Source organism: Polypterus senegalus, chromosome 3, assembly GCF_016835505.1.
Source record: "Polypterus senegalus isolate Bchr_013 chromosome 3, ASM1683550v1, whole genome shotgun sequence".
In the NCBI taxonomy this organism is placed as follows: domain Eukaryota; kingdom Metazoa; phylum Chordata; class Cladistia; order Polypteriformes; family Polypteridae; genus Polypterus; species Polypterus senegalus.
The window spans coordinates 78,248,735-78,273,575 of record NC_053156.1 but is presented as its reverse complement, the minus strand read 5'-3'; the positions used below and the strand labels follow the sequence as shown (position 1 = coordinate 78,273,575).

The 24,841-nt window shown below is 36.8% G+C and overlaps 1 protein-coding gene across 1 annotated transcript in view; it reads right to left on the bottom strand.

Moving 5' to 3' along the window:
- Positions 1–24,841, bottom strand: part of LOC120525311 (syntaxin-7-like) — a 184,432-nt gene that overhangs the window by 142,970 nt on the left and 16,621 nt on the right. Inside the window, exon 2 of the mRNA XM_039747497.1 lies at positions 18,583–18,707. Coding sequence (XP_039603431.1) covers positions 18,583–18,667 — 85 coding nt within the window. The 5' untranslated portion in view covers positions 18,668–18,707. The remainder of the gene's footprint in view (positions 1–18,582; positions 18,708–24,841) is intronic.

Here is a 24,841-nt window from a genome sequence, read left to right as displayed (position 1 = left end):
TGAAGGACATGAACTTTTTTCTTGATGAGATACAGGTTAAAAAAAATATTCCCATCAGTTGCTGCTGTTCGACAAATTAGATTTTTGTGTTTTATTTTTTTTCATGTGGAAAAACCTACCGTGATGTCATTTTGTTCAGTGGATTTGATCAGTGATTCACTGTAAAGAAAAGTGGGGATGGACTGGCTTTCTGACCTGCTTCAATAGTTCATTGTCTACTGAAATGACCAATGTAATGGATGGAGGACACAGATGGATGTCCCAACTGGGATTGTGTGCTTTATTTCTTTAAAATAAATTCATATTTGAACCTGGATCTTATGTGTGTGTGTGTGGTTGTGTGAAGGGTTTGGGTGCTAAAATGCCCCCCACAGGTTACACTCCCCTATGTGGTAATTATAACAGTGTGTTTTGATACATCACTTTAATTTTCAAAACCTAGACTGTTGGCTTGCAAGTTCAAGAAGGGAGTCTAATTAAAAGCAAAAATTAGTTGGGGAAAAATGTACAGCCCTGGGACTGAATATGGGAACTACTGTATGAAACAATGCCATTTTACAAATCAGGATTATATATATATATATATATATATATATATATATATATATATATGATGTGTGTCCGGACACCACACCAGCTCCATCATTAAAAATGCTGCTGACATCACCATCATAGGCCTGATCACCACCAATGATTAAATGGCTTGCAGACAAGAGGTCTATCTGCTGACTCAGTGGTGCCAGGACAATCACTACCTTTCATGGCCAAAATTTAAGGAGCAGGTCATAGACTTCAGAGAATGGATTAAGCTGTGGTTTGTTTTTGTGGGGTGCTGTGGAAATGGTGAGCTTGTTTAAATTTCGTACACTAACAATCACTGATGAATTGAGGAGGGAACAGCATGGTTTGCCTATTGCCAAGTTCACCAATGCCTTCCTGAGATGTCTCACATGTGCTGTCTGGAGTCCATCTTCACTGGCGGCATCACATCCTGGTAGGGCACACACGCGAGGGTGGTGAATGCCACAAACTATTACTGGCACCCAGCTGCCTTCTGTCCAGGATATCTAGAAGACATTCTGCTAAGATTATTACACACTCGGCCATCCTGCACAAGTGTTTTTCTTAATCCTCCCTTCTGGCAAATAGTAAAGAACCAATGGTGCTAAGTATGGCTTGAAAGAAAGTGTTTAGTTAAAGAGTTACTGAACAGCCAATCATAATAAGAAACGTAAGAAAAAGACTAGGTATAAATATTTGTAATATACCTGAATATATATCTCTACTGTAAATTGTATTCTATATCTTTGTTGTGTTTTATTATATTATTACTGTTCTGAGAGGCATGTACAGTAAATAACAATATTATTGTACTGTATGCACAAGACAATAAATACTGTATGTTTAATGATGAGATCACCTCGGGATAATTCCCTGCTGAAAGCACACTGTAACTGATCCACTATTTATTATTATTAGTAGTTGTAACAGTTTTTGATATTTATAAAATTTTACAAAGACGACGACTCAAAGACAGTTTGAGTTTATGTTGGTATAAGTTGGGTCTTTGCAATCAACTTAAATGTTGCACAAAAAAGGTTTAAGAACAATCACGATTGTCTCAAACTGAAAAGTTAAAAAATGTAAAATTATGTAAAATCTACTGGCTGTCACATGCCTTTCAATTGATATGGACATGACATCCAGTATTTCACACATGCAGCTTTTAGTAATGAAAACGTTGATGGATCAAATCAATAAATAAATGACTGTTTCCTAAAATGTTTCCTTGTCAGTTTTAAAACTAATTTTATATGTAGCGCTGTTTTTGAAAACCTTCTAAAAATAATGAAGCTTTATTATTGTTTCACATGTGTATAATTTGCTAGTGGGAATATAAAATACATTTATAGATTGAAAATCTATAGGTATGAGTTTCATGAGGCACATTCCGTTTGAAACGCTGGGTAGTAATAAGATTTGTTATTTTTACTATAATCTAACACTGCGTAATGAACAACCATTCAAAATAGTAAAAAAAAAAACAACATAAAACTGTACTTTATATCGGCGAAGTGTTAGAATCATGAAAGAGCTTAGAATGATTTGATAGCATAAGTATGAAACTGGAAGTCATTTATGTTTGACCAGATAGAAAACTGTTGTAATTTGTACAACTACAGCATCTACAGCATTCTGTACAACGAGCGCGTCAACACTGTCTCGCAGAGGGCATGATACGAGTGACGCTGGGAAAGGACGTTATGATAAATTGTGTCATTACATGCGTGTGTACTATGTTGTGCTCTGAAGGGCATTCCGTGACTGAACCTATGGGCATTCCGTGATATGGAGGGCGTTCCGTGAGGTATTGCAGTCTGCAGCGTGACTCTGTTGGGGGATGCCCAGGATGTGGAAAGTTGGGGAAAGGCAGCTTCTTTAAGGCATTGCCTCCCCCAAGACACTAGATGGCAGCTTCCCTGGAGTGCAGGGGTGGCCCCAAATCCCCCAGGGCACTATGGGACTTGGAGTTCTGTATCTGAGCCCTGTTGGGTGCCGTTGGTGTCTGCCAGGGGATGCTATAGAAGAACCATGGCAGACAAGGTTTTTTCTTAACACAGAAGTGCTAGCAGGTCACATGAGCAGAAGCAAAGAAGTACTTCTGGGTTGGCCGATATAAAAATGACTACCTTAAACCCAGTCGGTGAGCCAGAGCCAGGTGGAAGGTGGACAAAGCTTGCTGGGAGGTGTGGAGGAGAAAAAAAAGAAACAGAGAGAAAGAAAGAATAATTGTGGGCTGTATTGCCTGTGTACTTGTGGCTGCAGTGCAGGAAAGTGTTGTAAAGAGCCTGACAAAAATAAATACGCTCTAGGTGCTTTTAGCTTGTGTCCTCAGTGTCTGTCTGTTGGGTATGAGGAGCAAAAGTGCCCTCTAGTGTTCAAAACAGCAAAGTCAGTAAGAATGCAATAGGCCTAAAAATCCATAAAGCAAAGATGAAATGTTTTGAGGGAGGGGAACACTGCATGAAACAAAGGCAAGTGAAAATCCATAAAATCAAACAGGTGCTTAAAATCCTGAAACTTTAACATAACACGGCAAGGTAAGAGTACTTTGAGATAAAGGCATCTAAGTGCTGAGGTGGACAGCATAGCATCAAAGATACTGAACATGAAGATAACAAAAAGTCATTTCTCATCCATACAGGCTTACCACAGTAAGAGTTACAGATTCAAAAGCGAATATAGGTGACCATATAAACTGGAAATTAAAGAGAGAAAATGAGCTAAGGCACTGTTACATCCTGTATGACTCTTTTAAGCCAGATACAATTTGAAAAAAGGAATTAAAACTGAAATAGGTCTAAGATGTTTTAAGAAGGAAAAAAACACAATGGAGTAAATGGTACCCCCCAAAATTACTACCCAAAGCCCTTTGGAGATTCTAAGAGTCATCTGGATATGTCTATCTATCTACAGTGTTTATCTAAAAAGAGAGATATCATACAACAGTAGAAAATCAACAACAATATTTCAGTTGCAAGGAAGATGATTTCAGTCTGATCAATCAGTTTTGGATCATATCATTTTTAAGTGATCAAGGAAAGATATTTATCCTTATGAAGCACATCTCTACTAATAAATCATTTCAGAACTGTAGTATCCTAGAAGTATCAGAAGTACGCTGGTGTGGTTGCTCTGGTAATCAGAAATGCAAGAGACCATAAGGCTAAATTGGCCAGCAGCTGGATCTCACTAATACCAATACCACACAAATTGTTCCAGCTCACACAAAGCAAACATCATGGAGATGCAGTCTAAAATCATACATATTACTACAGATTAGAACAATAACTTTAAAAAGAAAGTCCACTCAGAATCAGTTTAAACAAATCAGTAATCCTATTTGCCTTAGCAATATGAACATGATTGTCAAGTGTGTAAGCCATTCATAGGCTACCTGATAGTTACAAATAAGAACTATTTGAATACCTAGAGTGGGATGCATTCAACAGTCAGCCACTGTGGCTGCAGCCAAAATTGATACAAACTGGCCAATAGATCATTTGCAATGCTCATGCATGCAAATAATGGACAAGTGTTGAAATAAGGATGCTATAATATAGGCAGAACTTAGGAGGCTTATTATACTTGACTTAGAACAGGCCCCTTTATTGTCAAATCCATCTGTGGGTTTGTGAGTGCAACTGTGAGGCCCTAGTTGACATGAGTGTTACTGCCACCAAAGCTTGGCCAAATTTATTGAGAGAGTGGATGCAGTAGACCGTGACCAGAATGGAGCTGACTGTGGCCATTGTGAAACAACACCCACATTGTTGCAAACTCGAATAAACAAAAGAATGGCAAGGCAGAGACAGTCTTTAAATGTATGGATGGCTAATATTAAGGACACGTGTATTTTGGGTATTGACTGTCTTTGACTGGTGATTGCCTGCCAAGACCTGTAAATAAACAATCTGAGTTTTACAAAATGACCAACACTTCCATTTCTGGGGCAAAACACTGCCCAAGGTGCTGCTGGTGCCTGAGCAATTTAATTACCCCCAACTACTGTCCTGACCATTGTGTTACAGAGCCCAAAGCTTTGAGATTTATTGGGGGAAGATTTTTGAAGCTAGTAAATCAATGGTAACCCTTACCTAGCAAAACTAGATATGGGCACTGTTTCAGGAATTTCAAGTCCGTTTTGCCAGCTTAACTGAGGATATTCAGTGCATCAGCCCAGTTCAGCATCCTATTGAGATGAGATGGGCACACTCTATTCACCAGCGCCCCCACTGCATCAAACTGACTAGGCAGGAAGAAGCTCACAAGATACTGCATGCAATGCAGGAAGATGGAAATATCAATGTCCTTGGGTTTCTCCAGTTGTAATTATGCCAACAAATAATGATTGGTGCTTATATGTAGATTACAGAAAGCTTAATATGGTTACCCCAAAGGATTCATACCCCCTTGCCACGTACCGATGAGTCATTAGACCTCACTACTGGTTCCTTTTGTCTCTCGTTCCTGAACTACAAGAATGAATACTGGTAGGTAGACACTGGCATGGCCAAAGACTGCATTCAATATAAGAAGAGGGTTGTGGTAGTTCAAGGCCACACCTTTTGGCTTGTGTAATGCACCAACCTCTTTAGATCACCTTATGGAAAACGTGCTGGCAGGTACTTACTGGTACATAGAAGCAACTTTTCAAAAGCACTGCAGATGTTAGCAAAAGTGTTACATAAGCTGTGGAATGCAAACCATAAGCTTCACACCAAGAAGCACCACTTGTTCAGTCAAGAGGTACTATATCTAGGAAATAAGGTAAGGAGCCAAGGAATTATGACTTATGACTAAAAAGTGGCTGCAATGCAGGGATATCCTAAGCAAAGGAATTAGTGGCAGGAGAGACAATTCCTGGGCCTAGCATCTTATTACCACCATTTTCTACTTGGTTTCACCATAACCAGCCCCACTGCATCATGTGTTAAAAAGGATGTGTCCTTTCATTTAAGTGTTTAAAAAGAGCCTGTTGCAAAGCACCTATTCTGGTACTGCAAGATACCCATTTACCAATCTTGTTAGACATGGATGATAGTTATGTGGGAATAGCAGATGTGCTTTCTCAACACCACCCTGACAGTGACAGGGTGGTGGCTTACTACAGCTGTGCCATAAGCAAAAAGAAAACAACAACTGTGTGACCCAAAGCCCACTCTTGGCTGAAGTATTGACCATCAAACACTTCAGATATCATCTACTTTATATAGCTTACGCTTTGTGATCTGCAGTGAATATGGTGCTCTCCAGTGCCTATTGCTGTTTTGGCAAGCAGGAGGAAAACTAGCGCAATGGTTGAACATTTTTAAGTGTTCGAGTTCAAGAGAGACCAGCAAATGCTCTGTCCTGCAGATCTTGTGCAGAAGATAGATGTGTTCGCTGTGAGTGCCAGGAATGAAGAGAAAATGTGAGATAGTAGATACTACTGCAGCACAATGTCAAGCAGTGGTACTACCACAAAAAGCACAGGATGACACAAGATGCGAATGCTTTCTGGCTGGCTAGCTGGCTTAAAGAAGGTAAGTGCCTCACTTGGGAAGAGGTTTTTCCCAATCCACTGGCATGAAGGGCTTATATTCTTAGTGAGTAGGTTATTGATCGATCAAAAGTTGCAGTGTTTGGATCCAGAAACTGGAGAATGAAAATGGTAATTTGTTGTACCTCAAGCACTCAGAGAAGAAGTGTTGCATAGAATGCAGGTCTGTTCACTTTGGAGTTACCAAAACCCATAAGCAGCTGAGATCATATCACGCGACAGAGTAGCCGCAAGTAAGCCCAGCAAGTTAGGGAGCAATGTGAAGATAGTCTATCAGCGTTTTTAAGAGAGTTTTTTTTTAGAAGCGTCCGTGTCTTCTAGGGGTGCATTCAGGCCCCCAGCAATACCTCCCCCTGGACACTAGATGGCCACTCCCCGGGGTTGGAGTGGTGCCTCGGTTTCCCGCAGGGCTCCATGGGAATTGGAGTTGGGTACAGCCCTGTTGGGTACCACAGGCACCGTCAGGGGGTGCTGCAGCTGGGACACCTGGAAGTGCAGCCGGAACTCGGTAATCAACCACCTGGAGCACTTGCGGGTGGACTATAAAAGGTTTCGGCTACCACCACTCAAGGAGCCAGAATCGGGAGGAGGAGGATGAGGTTGCTTGGGAGGAGTGGTGGAGGAAGAAAAAGAGTTTTGCTTGGGACTGTGAACTGCCTGAGGGACACAGGGAAGACGTGCGCCCACAGGTGAAGAAAAAATAAATAGTCTGTTTATTTTACGTGTACCTCCGTGTCCAGTTTGTGTCGGGCCGGGTGCCTATATAGCGCCTTATCACTATAAATATATACTGTTTATATGTGTGAGTGTATATGTACACCTTATCTATTTATTTATTTTACTATTATATTGCTAAGTGTTCTATGAAGACTTGTAAATAAGAGTATTATTGTGCCATGTAATAATAATAATAATAAATTTTATTTATATAGCACCTTTCCTATGCTCAGTATGTACACATGGCAATAAACCTGACTTGACTTTGACTGATGAATCCATAGAACTTGCCTTTATTTTATCTGTGAAAAGCATTATGTTTTTCATTTGTGTTTATATGACAAGTTATGGTAAGTATGTTCATTTCTACAGCAACTCCAATTATTGCATTTAAAAGTGCATATCAAACTAACATGTGATGGAATGAATGTGACCTAGAACAGATAGATATCCAGTTCAAGGTTGATGTTTATTATATATAACTATACAATTATAAATTTACTGAAAAAAATGACAGACAATTTTTCATTGTAATTTTAGGGCAGTAGAGAAGTGTAATCTATCTCTACAGCACTCTACTATAGGGTACACTCATGATCCATACTGAAATTCTTACTTGCATGCACACATCCAACCTCAGTTACACCAAGTCAGTTTCTAGAGTTTCTAGTCAACATAATAAATATAGTTTCTGAGCACAAGAAAAAAAAAATAGAAAACATTGTGACGGACAGCCGGGTCCCATGCCCGGCCGGGACGCCTCTGATGCATACGTCCCGGGGGAGCCATCATGGACTTTGCAATACCTCCCCCGGGGCGCTTGGGGGCAGTCTCCCTGGCACTGGATTCCTCCTCAATCTCCCCCGTGGCTCCATGGGACATGGAGTCCACCACAGCAGCCCGGTTGGGAGATGGGGTGGCCGCTAGGGGGTGCTGCAGAGAGCCAGTCACCACACTGGACAGTTTATCAGTCCCACCCGGAGGTGCAATTAAGACCAGCTGGTCAGGCACCTGGATCACTCCTGGGTGGGGCATAAAAGGGCCTGCCTCCCAGCAATCGTTGGCCAGAATCGGGAGGAAGAGGTTGCCTGGGAGGAGTGGTGGAACAGGAAAGTTTGGTGTTGTGCTTTATTTGGTGCTTTGGAACTATGTTTGGGCTGTGTGGCACGGGGAAGACGTGTCACACAGCTGAAGAAAAAAGAAATAAAAAGCCTTTGAGTGTGAACACGTGCCTCTGTGTAAGTCTGTGCCGGGTCGGGCGCTATATAGCGCTTGTTTACAACATACACATGCAAAATCCACACAATCGTTGTTCAAATTAGGATTGTAACTCATTTTTAATCCCTAACAGCTGTGTCATTTTAGTTTTACATTAAAATGGCCAAATTAAAAAAAAAGAAAATAAAAGTCAGCCTGCTTTTTATATCTGCAAATTATTTTCTCGGTAATCCCTATAGACATGAAAATAATATGGCTAACTGCCACATGGTTAATAATTGGAAAATGACTCCAAACTGAAAGAGAAGGGCAGATTTAATGGATTGTTGATTCAGAGTCCCATCCAAGATTACTGCAGTAAATTAATCTACTGCAAAAAAAGCTTTTTACTTTTTTTTAAAGTTACATTTGTTGGAGTGATTTAAACCAAAGCAAACATTAAAAGCATCTAGTGTGTACAATCACTATTTCTTTATTTTATATTGTGCCATCACAAGCATGCACCGTATATATTTTTTAATATATAGTATAAACATTATTCTGCTAGGTGTGTATATCTTCAGTCAAAAAAACTATCAACACTGCACTACTGTGGCATGGCACAGACACTGCATACTGAACCGCTGAACTTACTTCCATAAAGGACACAAAATTTAAGTGACAAACTGTAACTGGTTGACCTCCCCTGAGTGCATAAGGTATTTCAAAGTACAAAGTAGAGTTCCAAGTGACACTTTTAAAAATAAAGCATTCTTCCTATATCTCTCTAGTCTATCTTCTGAACATAAAAATATCACAATAAAAAGTAGAAAAGTTCTGACATGAGATCTTGTGACTGACTAACAATGGGTTTATTACACAAAAGGATTAACCATACAATTAGGTTGAACCATCATATTAAAAGACAAGAAAATACCAAAGCAAGACATAAAGATGGTCATGAATTCTAAATGAAACAGAGTTTCTCACCCCCTAGTGCTCCTCTAAGTAAATGTGAAAAAAACAATCCCTTATGATTATAATCCTTCCATTTAAATGTGTGGCAAGTTTGCTCAGTGTATTAAAACTCCTTCTGTCTGTGTCAGCCAGAAATCACTCAATGAATGCAACTGGAAAAATCAATAATTGTCTTTTGTAGATTTTCATAACAATGGGTTTAAAAGAAGCAGAACAAAAGTACTGTCCTCATCAAGAAAACAAATCTTGTTCAAAAAATAATGAGTTACTTGCAGTCAACATCACTCTATATATAGTCTTTACAAGTGGAATACTTTTAGCAACCTTTGGAAACCTGGTGGTGATCATTTCCATCGCTCATTTCAAGCAGCTGCACACACCAACAAATGTGTTGACACTCTCAATGGCTGTTGCAGACTTTCTTATTGGAATATTTATTATGCCAGTTAGACTGATTCAATCAATGGATAAATGCTGATACTTTGGAGTTGATACGTGCATGGCAGTTATATTTTGTTACACAGCAATTACTACAATTTCTGTTACACATTTTATTTTTCTTTCTGTCGACAGATACTATGCAGTTTGTTACCCACTAGGATATTCCACAAAAATAACAGTTGGAAAAACCTGGGTATTTGTTGCAATCTGTTGGACTTCTTCAGTCTGTTACACTGCCTTGAGTTTTCATGCAGAGTTTACTTTTCTCAATAGTGACAAAAATATTTGTGTTGGTTTCTGTACATTTGTGACTAATCTCATACTTCTTACTATAGATATGCTATTTACTAGTTTGCTTCCATTTTCTGTCATGCTGGTCCTCTATTGTAAGATCTTGTTTGTTGCAATTCAGCATACAAAATCTTTAAGGAATATAAGAGGTGAAGCTAACACAATGCAAATGAAGAAGAAGAAGAAAGGCCAAAATAAAGCTACAATCACGATAGGTATTATAATAGGTACATATTTTTCATATATTAGTCAGTTTTATATATTTAACTTTTTAGCACTTTTCAATAAAATGTCTGTTTTGGCTTTGGATGTAGTTTATTACCTAGTTTTGTTCAATTTCGCCTTTAACACAGTCATTTATGGGCTATTTTACCCTTTGTTTAGAAAAGGATTTCAATTTATTATCCATCCATCCATCCATCCATTTTCCAACCCGCTGAATCCGAACACAGGGTCATGGGGGTCTGTAAATTTATTATAACATTTAAAATATTCAACACTGATTCTTCCTTATTAAATTTGTTTCCAGAAAACAATTAAACCACCTATATCCATATAACTTTGTTTGATAATTACAAAGCATCTTAAATGGAAAGTCACCACTTGCTCTAAAACACTGCACAACTTTGCAGCTAGTTCTTGAAGTTTGTTTAAAAAAAATGCAGTTATCCATACTCTAGTAATACTGACAAAAGACATGACTGTGCATTATAACAAACAAGATTAAACCAATATAAGTTGTGAATCTTGACAGAATGTGATAACTACAAATTACCTGAACTATGAGAAAACACTTATGTTACATTTGTGCAAGTTTTAATTAATTACATAACAAAGTACTATAGAGGTCAGTTTAAAATGATTACATTTTAAAGAATTCAAAGAGAAGAACTAAAACCAATGACCTTTGCAAAATGTAAATAATAATATGTAAATATTAATAACATCTATTGGATAAATGTTATTGATTTAAATAATCTTAGGCATTTTAAGTGTTGCTAAAGCAACAAAAAACATATCTAAATTCTACACAGTTCTTGCTCAGAGTTAACAATTTATATGAGGGACAGGGCTACACAATCATGCATGCACTTTGTAAAATGTATAGCGAACTCAGCTGAGCTCTAACTCACAGGCCCAGGAAACCCAATGGCCCCGAGTCCTAAATATTCGTAAAAGGATCGGACACCTATGATAATCTCTTGTTTTACTGCCCTAAATAATACACAACAGAGAAACATATGTTTTCAGGAGTAATGTCTTGCTGACAATTATTGGTCTAGTGAATTCAACTCTGTTCTCTACTTTGTAATTAAAACCATGTGTGATTTCGAGCACTTGAGCATGCATGCAGAAAAAACAGCTACACAAACACCTTCAGAAACAGGCTGAAAAACTGTAAAATAATAGGCCTTCATGTCTGAATGTCTGAAAAAACTGTTCCTTGTAATTAATACTTTATGGTGTTAAAATAAAAACCTGCGTTTTGAAAATTCTGGTGATGCAAACTTGAGATATGGGGTGACAAAGACATCAAACATACTGTAGATTACTAAAATGGTTTATTGCATATAAATATCCAACACCCTGCAAAACTTAAATAGTATATCTGAACTCTGATCTGAACATGAGGTCAAAGAATACAAGGTCTGAGAAGAAAACTTATTGATCTTAGGGTGTTTTGTTATTTATACTCATGATCTTATGGAGGAAAAAAATTAAATGTGAGACTGAAATCTTCTTAGCCACCCTAAGTATAAATTATACCAAGTTATAAATCTTCCATATCTGGTTTCAAAGTTACATTTCAATCAGTTTTGCTTAGCCCAAGTGCTTTTTCATGTTTTCAATTGTGCAAAACTTAATCTAAGTATTAATCTTCCAACTGTCCTGCACTTTTTAGTTACAGTTAAATCTTAATTCTATTTGCAGATAATAATACTTGAACTTTCTCTAGTTCTTTACACACTCATATGCTCTAATTACTTCTGAATTCAATTATTCTCATTTTCTTATTATCATTATATAGTTTCAAAAAATTAAGAAATTAGTACTTGTTAGTACTAAAAAGTATCTGTTTCCACTTCCATTCTCAGGAACAATCTACCACAGGCCTCTCGAATTCATGTGTTAATGCTTCACTGTGGTCTACAGAAAGCTATGTGTGTAAATCTGTAAAGTCTCTGTGTAAATCCAGAGAATCAAGTAGGTGCTTAAAACCATGAAACATCAACATAAGGTGGTAAGCTATGATGCATTTACAATGAAAGGCTATTAAGTGCTGCGATGGATGGAATGACATCAATGATACTGAAAAAGAAAGAGGAAAGAGAAATAAAATCCAAATTGACTCTTCTGAATGAGATACAATTTCATATGAGGGAAATGAAACTCGAATAGGTCTAAGATGTTTTTAGAAAGACAAAAACACAATCACCTTCTGGATGACAAGTCTGAAAGATGCAAGTACAATCAAAAACCCCTTGTATAGATTTGAAGATTCGAAGTGTCATCTGGATAAAGGAAAATATCACAGAACAGTAACAACGTTAAAAACATCCACAGCAAAAAGAAAAATAAAAACCTCATGTTGCTTGTGTCGCATAATCAACAGGTCAGTTATCCAGTCGTATGCACAAAATGTGTAAAATGTATATATTGTAATATATTGTTGGTTACTTATGGAATAATCAGAGTGCATCACAAACAGAAATTAAAGCCTCATGGGAGTTACTTTTTGAATTAAAGACCATCTCATTCATTGGTTAAGAATCCTGTCTTCAATTCAAAGCAACTGGTAAACTCAGAACATCTATACTTTTTTGGAATGTAACTTAAATCTTTAATTCAGCCCCTTCACAGATGTTTCCTGCCTCTGACACGTGATTACTTGTTTTAAACCTTTTGCTACTTTTGAAAATAATGGCAGAATTGTACTCCACACGTAAGTTTGACTACACTTGCACCTGCCATAAACTAAATACCTTAACTCTATTTACTAACCATTTGGATTGTTCGCCAATTTTACATACAAATTATATGATAAAACTTTAGAAACCAGGAGAATCTACATACATATGTATATATATTTGCAGTTGCATAAACATGTAAATGATAAACTCTGCATTTCTAAAGTCAAATGTATGTCAATCATAATATAAATTAGTTTGCTACATTAAACTGCATTCTAAAGTGAAGTGAAGAACATTTTATAAATTAAAATTAACTCTCCTACTGTTGTGTTTTATAATGGAGCTTAAAAGGTACCAGGGACCCCATATGAAAACATGTTTTATTTAACTTTTACCAAATACGTTCACCTTGAAGTAGCTAAAGGTTTCAGTTTAAGAAAATGTATTTCCTGCATTTTTGAGGCATGCTTCTGACAACAAGAGTAAACTGGAAATAACACTTTTTTTGCAAATTCTTGATATTATTTTTTTCAAGGTTAAGATACATTTCTTGCTGACTTGTCTTCTTGCAGCAGGCATTATGGGTAGGGTTATGAAAACCACTCCCTTCGCCATACGATATTATACCTATTATCCTACTTGTTCTTCTGCAATTCTGCTTCTTCACCAGTTATGCTATGTCATGGCTTGTAACAACAGAAAGATGTAAGCTCAGATCAAAAGGTTAATTCTCCTAAACAGCGCTTACTTTTTGCGTAATACATTCTGTATTTTTATTTTACATAGCATACAGAGTAACAGCATGATGGTGAAAAACACACATAACAGTTTCATTGTGCTTTGTACAAATAACAATAAACCTTAACTGAACTGATTACACTATGTTGTGTTCTTGATAAAAGCCTTATATTTTTGAAAGAGTCACGCCATCTGCACGTTGCACTTTTTGTGGTGTGTCATGCACACACTCAATAAAAAAAGAGTGTTACATGGATGCTCTGTTTTTCAAGATGTATTCAATTTCAAAACATGGATTTATATTCAATAACATTTTTGGCTTGGAAAATGGACATATTTGGTAAGTTGTAATACCTTTTTCAGGTTAGGACCCCTGTACCAATTAGCTCCATTACAAAACACAAGAGCAGGCTAGTTATTCACTTTTAGAAAACAATGCCATGTGGCCAATTAACATATACCATAATTGTGAAGAAATAACTTTGAAAAATACCAAAATGATCCTTTAACCCAATTGTTTGGCTCAATGGTACTAAAGCCTCACACTGTCAAGATAGAAAAGAAATTGGCTGCAGCCTGAACTTCATTCCATGGCCACCTCATGCTGCACCCATTGTATTCACTGCAAGGTGCTTACCGTACACAGTCGATCCAGTTTCAGTGTCACCAGATAAGAGTGATTTTATTGTCATGAATTTTGTTGACTGTTTATTTCAGGCCTTCTGACTGCTACTTTAATCTTAAACAATATTGTCTATAAAGAATGTACTTTTATGGAAAAGAAATTTCAGGTGTTTTAGCTACTAAAGTATCCCAGAAACTGTTACTAAGTACTGTTACACAAATTGAAAATTAAGTGACTTTTAATCAGGGGTGCCTAATGTGTCGATCGTGATTGACCAGTAGCTCGCAAAGGTAGTGCAGGTAGGTCGCGTTGCATTAAAAAAAATTTTTTTTTTTAAATATTAGTCTATCATATATTCTCCCTAAGGCATTTGACACTTGACTGACATACAGGGCGGCCAGTCTGAGATCTCTTTTCTTCTAACACACTGGTCATCCTGTACGCACGATCAAAACATTAGGTGGCTAAAGGTAAAGCTCCATGATTAGAAAAATGGCAGAAAAGGTTAATTTTGTCAGTAACATGCCTACTACCTCTCCTCCAGTCAATTATTATAGAAAGATTATAATAAAAACATATAGTATGAAAAAAACGAGAATGAAAAACAAACTGTGGACACTTATATGCATCTACTGTTAAAGTACTTTTCTGGAAATAAGCTAACAAGCAAGAATGCTGGCCTAAATATTTTATATATTGCTAATAGTTTCAGAGATTGCAGCAACCAGGGATAAAATAAACCATAAATAATAGGATTCTAGCCAGAATCAAAGTGATTAAGCCAACCAAGTTCATCTAGTAAGACTTTCAGCAGTACAACTGGAAGAGATAAATATGAGACAAATGCACTCAACAGAAAGCTAGGCGACACACAGATATAAAGGCGGTCACCACAATCCTTAATGCTTTAGCAGCTTTTCTCTCTGATGATTTGGACAGTTTCAATTTTTGCTCTCTGCATTGCCAGATTGCCGAACTATCATACTGATGGCTCTTACGTGACTCACTGTTGCTAAAAACAATCAGCCAAATAAACATATCATAAATGCAACTGACAAAGGAAAGGTGACAAGGTGAATTCTCCCCCACAGCATAAGCAGAGTAACCTACAAGCACCTTCACACCAATCCGTTTCTAACCTATCACCACTAAAATGAACAAATGTTAATGTGTACAAAAGTGCTAAAAACCAGTTGATTAAAATGTGCACACCACAAGGTCCAGTCACTCACACACACTCCAATTCATATGAACGCAGGGCAAATTAGGAGCACCAATTAATCCAACTCATTGGGCAATCACAGACAACTGGAGTTCCTGGAGAAAACCAATGTTGACAAAGGTTGAAAGTGTAAAATCAACACAGTCATTAACCGGGAGTCGAATTTTAACCTGGGACAATGGATTCATGAGGTAGCCTTACTTCATATAATTGTTTAACATGTATTCCATCTATGTCTATTAAATAAACATGAATAAGCAGCATGGAGACAAAAAACTTCACAAATTCTCATCTACATAAAATATAAATCTAGTAAAAACAATTATATGCAAGTCACATAATAATGCAGAAATGCTTCAGCCAGTAGCATACTTCTTAATTAACTTTACACATACTGTATCACTTAATAAAGCTAAAAAACTGCTGGCCAATTTTTTCCAATAGTGAGCCTATATGCATTGTTAAAATGTCATGTTTCATATTCCACAGTAAGCTAAAGCCAGCATCACAATATTTTTTACTTGAGTTTTAAAGCATTACAGCCCAAGTATTGTTTCTGTTGCCATTATACACTATATAACTAAATATTTCTAATTTAAAACAATGGTTTAAGTTATTTTGTTGTTGACTGCAATCGTCCATATTTATTTAACTTTTCGTAAACCATTTTTTCACAGAACAGCTCATAACACTGGAAAAAAAGTTGTGCAATTTTTGTTTATTTTAAAATGTACATTTCGTAATCATGTTTTCACTAAATGTATGTAAGATAACCCCCCCCTCCCATACTATTCTGTCAGGGATGCAAACCTTCTCTCCACAGAAGAGTGAAGAAGTAGATTCTCCTTTGTATACAAAATGTAGGCTAATGTGCAGAAATGTTACCATTGATGACTACATTAACGGTTTCTTAATAAAGTAAATGATGTATGATATTTTTCATACTATCAAGTAATCAAGCGTTAATGGTTTTATAGGAGTTTAAAAGTATTTCAGTAATGTTGTTGAACATGGTTGGGAGTTTTCTGATTCTCCAGGAATGCATTATTTTTTTCCCCAATAAAAGGAAACAATAATTCCATATGCAATTCTTCATTTTCCTACCTGCTTTCAGAAACAGGTTAGAATGGGAAAAGGAAGAAATGCTTGTACATGTTTTTATTGATTCTTTAAATATTACTTGCACATGCATATAAAATATATATTGTATATATTTATTAACTTATATTAATAAACACTTTCTGGTTTGTTGCTACAGTTCAGTGAGGAAAATCTTAGGGAAGCATGTATGTAAAAATATACAGTATATGTATACAGGTCAAATTCAGTTACAATGAAGTGCCAGGGACCTAAAAAATATTTTGTTGTAATGAAAATTTCATAGTAACAAGATTTTGTATTTATCGCTATAGAGCTTTCTTTAACTTGCGTCCAGGCGTTTGCAATCACTTCAATAGTTTCTTTTATGTTTATTTTCATGTCCTCCTGTCTACAAGTTATGCTGTCGAAACTCAACATTTTCTTATAATAATACACTTTCAGGGTGCGAATGATGCCTAAATCCAACGGCTGAAGCACTGTCGTGCAATTGGGTGGGAGGAACTCAATGCAAACATTATCTAAATGGGGAAGAATACTGTGGGCAGCACAGTTATCAATCAGAAGCAGAATCGTCCTTTTCTTCTTCATATTGTGAGGTTTCTGAACTCTTTTGGGACCCCAAACCAAAACGAGACAACATGCTGAAGTGTATCCTGTAACGCGATTGCTGTGTCTGTGGAAGATTGCTTGTCCATTGCCAGGGCAACCGCAGGCTCACAGCACTGCAGCAGAGCACAATGGAAGCAAATCCGAGCCAATCGCAGTCACGCTATTAGTGCCTGTCATCAATGGGTGATGCAAGGGACATCATAAATGCAGAGAACAGTATTACTTGACCACTAACCTGGCAATGACCCTGCCTTACTGTTGTGTCTGTGTATAGGAGAGTGGTAGATCCCACTACAATAAATAGCCATGCCGTTCCCGTTTCAAGCTGAATAAAGCTGGCTTTCCAAAAGTACTGAGACTCAGCGTCGTGTTTTGGGATGCAAGACAATGACTCACATGTCACAATATTCTTGTCAAGTTGTCGCAGCCAGTTTCCCAAAATGTCTTGAGTCATCCAAGTGCACTGGTTTGCTTTATACTCGTAGGGAATGAATGTAATGTGCTTAAAACACAGCATTGGTCAACTTGCCAATGATGAGAGGAATAACTTTGTGGCTGCCAGTTGAATTGCAGCAAAGTAGAGCTGTCAGCCTTTGTTTAGATTTTTGTCATCCTTGGCATGGATCATCTTTGAGTTGCTAAAGTGCAATGCTATAGCAGCTGGCAGAAGATTCCAGTCTCATCAGCATTGTAGATGTCTTCAGGCTCATAAGCTGAAATGATTTTCCTGATTTCACCTGCACGCCATTCATTTGCTTTTTCAATTGGAATTGCAGATTGTTCTCCACAGATTGCTTTGAATGCAATTCCAAAACGATCCTGAAAGAGAATTAGCCAATCCCAGTTGGCAGTACAATCTTTGTGGCCCAAGGAACAGACAGTGACTTAGCTTTTTCTTGAGTGAATGGCACACTAATAGGAATGTTTCTTGAACGAACCACATAAAAAGTGCTTTTCAATGTCTTCAAATGCAACAGTTCACATATGTTTGCACTGAGGCCCAAGGTTTTTCTTCTATTTTTCCTCGGTCTTTCAAGAAAGTTAATAGTGTCAAAGGTGAAATTCCAAATTCACTGGTAACATCTTTTTTCTTTTTCTCAGAATCGAGGGCCGCAAAAATTTCAAGTTTTTTTTCTAATGTGAACTGTTGTCATATTTTCGTATCTACCATTTCTATAGGAGGGTGACAAAAAGTTAAATTCCAATGGATGGTTTTCAAATGTTGAATGTATTTAATAGTAACAAGATTTTTATAGACTCTGTCTTATGGGGAAACTGTCGGGACTGTAAAAATACTTCAAAAATACTTGTAATGATATTCGTTGTAATGGAATTTGACGATGTGTTTGTGTATATATATATATAAATATACGTATATTTATATATGCAGTATATATATAAAGAGTAAGAGAGAGAGATAGTTAAAGAATTAAAATAAAAAAATAAAATACATTTGCATACAAGAGTCAGAACTACTTTGAATGAGAACACAGTAAAACTTTTGTATTCAAAACCATTTTAAAAAGTATACTACATAATCCACCATCATTATTTAAATACATTTTAGAATACAAGATTGGAAGAAATATTTATTTAAAATATACATACTTTTAATTAACAGAAAAAAATATGTAAAACATTTACTTACTAAGCTGTGTAATCCTGTGGATGTTTGAACTTATTTTTTGTGACATCTGGACAGCATTCTCTTCTGTGGCTCTCTGGTATGACATTTTGAAGCATTAGGTAGGTGGAAAAATGGTTTAGGAGGTTCTGCATAAAAAAAAAAACCAAAATACACAATTAAATGCAATACAAACACGTTTAAAACAGATTTTTTTGGGGCATGCAAATTAACATTTTGGACCAAAATCTTTAAATGCCTATCAGATAGCCTTGGTGTCACAATCACTCTTAATCCATTAACAGTGGTGCTAAGTGTACTCCCAAGTGGGCTTAAAGTGGAGAAGAACAAACAAACTGTAATTGCCTTTACTTCGCTACTGGCATGTAGACTTATCTTGCTCAACTGGAAGAATCCTATCCCACCTCTTTTATGTCAGCAGGTAACTGATGTAACATACTATTTGAAATTGGAAAAAATGTAATTCTGACTTAGAGGATCTGTTCAAAACTTTTTTAAAACCTGGCAAGATCTAATTAATAACATTTTAGAATAAGCTTTTACATTGGCCAAAAATAAATAATTGAAGGTTATTGCACTTGACATCAGAATTGCAATTATTAATTTTAATTGATAGCACTATAGTGCAATACATAATTTTGTTGACAACTATATACTGTAATCTGTATACACATAGTAAATTATAACCTCCATTTAGCAGCTACTTGAGAACAACTTAAAAAGATGGTTAGCATAATATTACTAAACCAGTAACGGCACACTGCATGATAATGTGCAGTGAATACACTTGAATTGAGCATTCATAATTTTCATACTGTTTCTCTGTATATTTAGCATCGGTTTACTCAGAGACTGATGGGCTTGCTGCTTCCTGAGCAGCTCTTCTTTTCTCCACCCTAGTGGCCATTTTGTTTTCTTCTTTCATCAGAATCTTTTCACGTTAAAACTGATTAAATCAGTGTTTGTGTTGCAATTACTTAGTACATTTTCCTTAATTTTTCACTTAAGCTGGCACTTAAGTCTTCAATCTGCCTCAAAAATGATTTAAAATATAAAGAGGTAGGGTAGGTGATGGCGAAGTTGGTAGGGAATGAGAACAGTGCCCACATGCATGCGCCGCACGGCCGCTCTACTCGCCACTGCCTAGAGTTGATTCTACAATAAAATAAAAATAAAAAGAGGAATAACCTTGGAGGTCAATCATCACCCCGAAAGTGAATTGTAGACATCATTTAGTATATGTGTACAAAATTTCAGGTCAATAGTTTACACAGTTTGCGAGCTACAGGTGATTTAAAATCCTGGACAGCCATGGTAGCATATTATATAAGAAGATTCTGGCTTAGTTGAAAAACTAAAAATTTGCCATTTAAAATAGTATTTTTTGTTACAATAAAGACAAAGTACACTTATTACATTATTTGTGTCACTGTCTTTGTAATACAGTAAATATAATAAATTACTAGTATTTAAACAATTATAAAATAAAATATAATACAAACATTTTATGCCTTTATTTCCAAAACAAATGTTACTTCTGAAAAACAAATTAACACCACCACTTACTATTAAAAAAGTAAAATGTGAGGAAAATGTTAAACATGGGAATGTTAAATTGGAGTTCCATGAATTTAAAAAAGTTACGTGTGTGTAGAGCACAGAAAAAAGGTGCAGCTTCTCGAAAGCCTTACACAGGTCAGAGGAGCTTACAAGACTCCATTGCCCTTCTTTAAATGAGTAACACTCATGGTCAGGCGTGAGACTTGGCATATCACCTCTGCCTCAGAAAGTGGTGAGAAGCTTTGCAGGGTTAAACCTATATGTTCCTCCTCAGTTTGGCAAAGGAAAAATTACAATTTTATTACATGCTGTGCTCTTAAAACACCAGAACAGAAGCAAATTAAATACAAAGAAATATTGGAAACAACTTTACAGAGTAAGTAAGGAAGGAATAATGAAAATACAAGATGGCAGTGCATCTTTGGCATGATTCATTTTTAGGTGTGTTTGCATATAATGTGAGAAGCACCTACTGTGATAGCCATATCTGTCTGTCCACATGAACTATCTTGGTCCCCCATTGATTGATTTTGTTGTGCCTTCTCTTAGGCCTTCCTCTTTTCCTCTTACCTGGCATCCTTAACATCCATCTCCCAACATATTCAGCATCTCTCCTCTGCACCTGTCCAAACCAAAGCAATCTCGCCTCTCTGACTTTGTCTCCTAACCGTCTAACTTGTGCTGACCCTCTAATGTACTTCTAATCATATTCATCCTCGTCACACCCAGTGCAAATCTTAGCATCTTTAACTTAGCTACCTGCAACTCTGTCTTCTGCTTGCTGGTCAGTGCCACTGTCTCCAACCCATATAACATAGCTGGTCTCATTACCATCCTGTAGACCTTTCTTATCACTCATGTTGATACCCGTCTGTCACAAATTACTCCTGACACTCTTCTCCACCCAATCCACCCTGCCTGCACTCTTTTTCATCTCTCTTTCACAATCCCCATTACTCTGTACTGTTGATCCCAGGTATTTAAACTCATCCACCTTCGCCAACTCTCCTTCTTGCATCTTAACCATTCCATTGACCTCCTTCTCATTTACACGCATGTATTCTGTCTTGTTCCTACTGACCTTCATTCCTCTCCTCTCTAGAGCATATCTCCACCTCTCCAGGGTTTCCTCAGCCTGCTCCCTACTATCACTACGGCTCACAATGTCATCAGCAAACGTCCATGGGGACTCCTGTTTAATCTCACCTGTCAACCTGTCCATCACCATTTCCAATAAGAAAGGGCACAGAGCCAATCCCTGATGTAATCCCATCTCCATCTTGAATGCATCCGTCACTCCTACTGCAGACCTCACCACTGTCACACTTTCCTTGTACATATTCTGGACAACTCTTACCTACTTCTCTGCCACTCCCGACTTCCTCATACAATACCACAGCTCCTCTTAAGGCACCCAGTCATTTGCATTCTGCAGGTCCACAAATACGCAATGCAACTCCTTCTGGCATTCTCTATACTTCTCCATCAACAACCTCAGAGCAAACATCACATCTGTGGTGCTCTTTCTTGTCGTGAAACCATACTGCTGCTCACTAATCATCACCTCACTTCTTAACCTAGCTTCCACTACTCTTTCCCATAGCTTCATGCTGTGTCTCATCAATTTTATCCCCTTGTAGTTACTACAGTCCTGCACATCCCCCTTATTCTTAAATATCGCCACCAGTACACTTCTTCTCCACTCCTCAGGCATCCTCTCACTTTCCAAGATTGCATTAAACAATCTGGTTAAAAACTCCACTGTCAATTCTCCTAAACACCTCCATGCTTCCACAGGTATGTCATCTGGACCAATGGCCTTTCCATTTTTCATAGTCTTCATAGCTGTCCTTACTTCCTCCTTGCTAATCCATTGCACTTCCTGATTCACTATCTCCACATCATTCAACCTTCTCTCTCTCTCGTTCTCTTCATTCATCAGCCTCTCAAAGTACTCTTTCTTTTATTCCTTACTGCTAAGAACATTAAGATTTTATTCAAAGGAGTCTGTTACTTTTTTTAGAGTAGAATGCTAACTTGATCAAACTAGAAAAGAAAAAGAGAAGACAAGCCCAGATGTACAACTGCATAAGAGAAGAAGGACATCCAAATGTGTAGTTTGAGAAACAAATGCCTTACTGCTCCTCAGTTGAATGAATTCTTTAAATACACACCAGTGTCATCTGCACTGAGAAAAGATTATTCTAAAATGCTGAGCATACTACACTGTTCCAGTCATGTTCTGTCCAATGTCAGTGTTCTTTTTCTCATTTTAACCTTTCCCTTTTATTTGCCAGTTTCACATATGGATTTAATTAGGATGTAAATATGTTATATATGGATTTTTGTATGTAAATATTTAAACTTGAAAAACACCATATAAGGACTTAAGACTTAAGAGTAATTTTAGATTTATTGCTGTTTACATGCATACAGTGTACAGAACCAATTAAGTAGGCCAAAATATGTAAAGTAGAAGTCCATATTACAAAAAAAAAAAAAAGACAGTGGCAATGGAAAAAGTCCAGAGAAACTAGACCTTTTTCAGGAATGTGGATAAATGATGAGGAATGATAGAAGAAGCTGAACTTTTTTAGTTTAAGCAAATTGAGAATACAATAGGCAATGGCATCAAAGAAAAAGATGCAGAGTTACTCTAAAATTAGTTATTCAACAAGAATGGGACAAAACTATAAATTGGTAAAGGGAATGTGGAACTTGAGCATGTGTTTACACTAAACAAGGACATAGTTGCCAAATGGTTGCCCTGTTACCCAGTTTTATGTCTTTAAAGATCATCGGAATTGATTTAAGATTTTTTATGATATGTGACATTCACATAGGCATGTTGGGTCCTAAATGAATGCTAATGTTGTAGTGAATCATTTTAGGTATTAATTTTAGTATGTTTCTTTTTAAAAATATTCGCCAAATGTATTTCTAAAAATTGACACATTAATGAAGCAGATCTCAGGCATGCTGCAAGTTTTACGACACACAACTGTCTTTCTGTTTCCTTCCTCCTTTGTATAAAATGGTGTTAACTCTCCCTGAAGTTTAAATAGCTACACTTTGTCCCATTTAATGTACTTGGATCTATGAATTGAAGTATTTGTTTACATTTCTAAATAGTGTATAAAACAGGATAAATTTCAATGGAATCTAAGTAACTCTGTTGGAATACATAGCTGAAATTTTAGTGATAGGCAATAATGGATATAATGAGGTTATTAGAAATAAACTTAATGCATTAGGATTAAAAGTCAAGATGGAGGTAAAGAATTTAGGGGTAACTGTTGACTGTGACCTGAATTTTGAATCGCATATTAATCAGATCACTAGGACACCATTTTTTCACTTAAGAAATATAGAAAAAGTTAGACCTCTTATATCACTGAAAGATGCTGAGATATTAGTTCACACTTTTGTTTTCGACCAGATTACTTTAACACACTCCTCTCAGGACTACCCAAAAAAGACATAAATCGTTTGCAACTAGTGCAGAATGCAGCTGCTAGAATCCTAACTAGGAAAAGAAAATCCAAGCACATTTCTCCAGTTTTGATGTCACTACACTGGTTACTTGTGTCATTCAGAATTGACTTTAAAATACTGCTTATGGTTTACAAAGCCTTAAATAATCTTGCTCCATCTTATATATTAGAATGTCTGACACCTTACATTCCAAATCGTAACCTTAGATCTTCAAATGAGTGTCTGCTTAGAATTCCAAGAGCTAAACATAAAAGAAGTGGTGAGGCAACCTTCTGCTCTTATGTACCTAAAATCTGGAATAGCCTGCCAATAGGAATTTGCCAGGTTAATACATTGGAGCACTTTATAGAAATGCTAAAAACACATTACTTTAGCATGGCTTGCTCATAATTTTATTTTAGTGTAATCCTGATGCTCTGTATATTCAATTAATTATCATTACTATTCATGGTGGCTCCAAAATCCATACTAACCCCTTCTCTCTCTTCTGTTATTTTTCCGGTTTTCTACGGTGGCGACCTGCACCACCACCACCTAATCAAAGCACCATGATGTACCTACATTGATGGATTAAAGGCCAGAAGACCACGGGACCGTCATCATCAATTCCTTCCATGAGAACCCTGAATACAATGAGGACTGATCATTTATGTTAGGTAGAATACCTAGAGGGGGCTGGGCGATCTCATGGCCTGGAACCCCTGCAGATTTTATTTTTTCTCCAGTCGTCTGGAGTTTTTTTTTTTTGTTTGTTTTTTCTGTCCTCCCTGACCTTCGGACTTTACTTTTATTCAATGTAAATTAGTGTTGTCATATTTTCATTCCTACTTTGTCTTTTTTCTCTTTCTTCATCATGTAAAGCACTTTGAGCTACATTGTTTGTATGAAAATGAAATGTTGTTGTTGTTATAAGCATTTCTAGTATTCTTTTTTCACTATTTTGTTTAACTTTTTTCTAATCTATGCTACTGAATATAGTTTTGAATTTGCCATTAATGAATTATCATTTATTGTAAGATTCAACTGATTATTTGCTTGCTATCTGTCAAAGGTCACTGTGAGGGGATGTGCCCAAACTCAGATATTAAAGTAAATGGACCTTTTAGTAGTCTGTAAAGCCAAGATGAGCACAGCTATGAATGAGAGACATAAAATAGGTATTTCTCAAAAGGTGCAAAAGTATACAAAGTTTATTGTGCCATTAGCG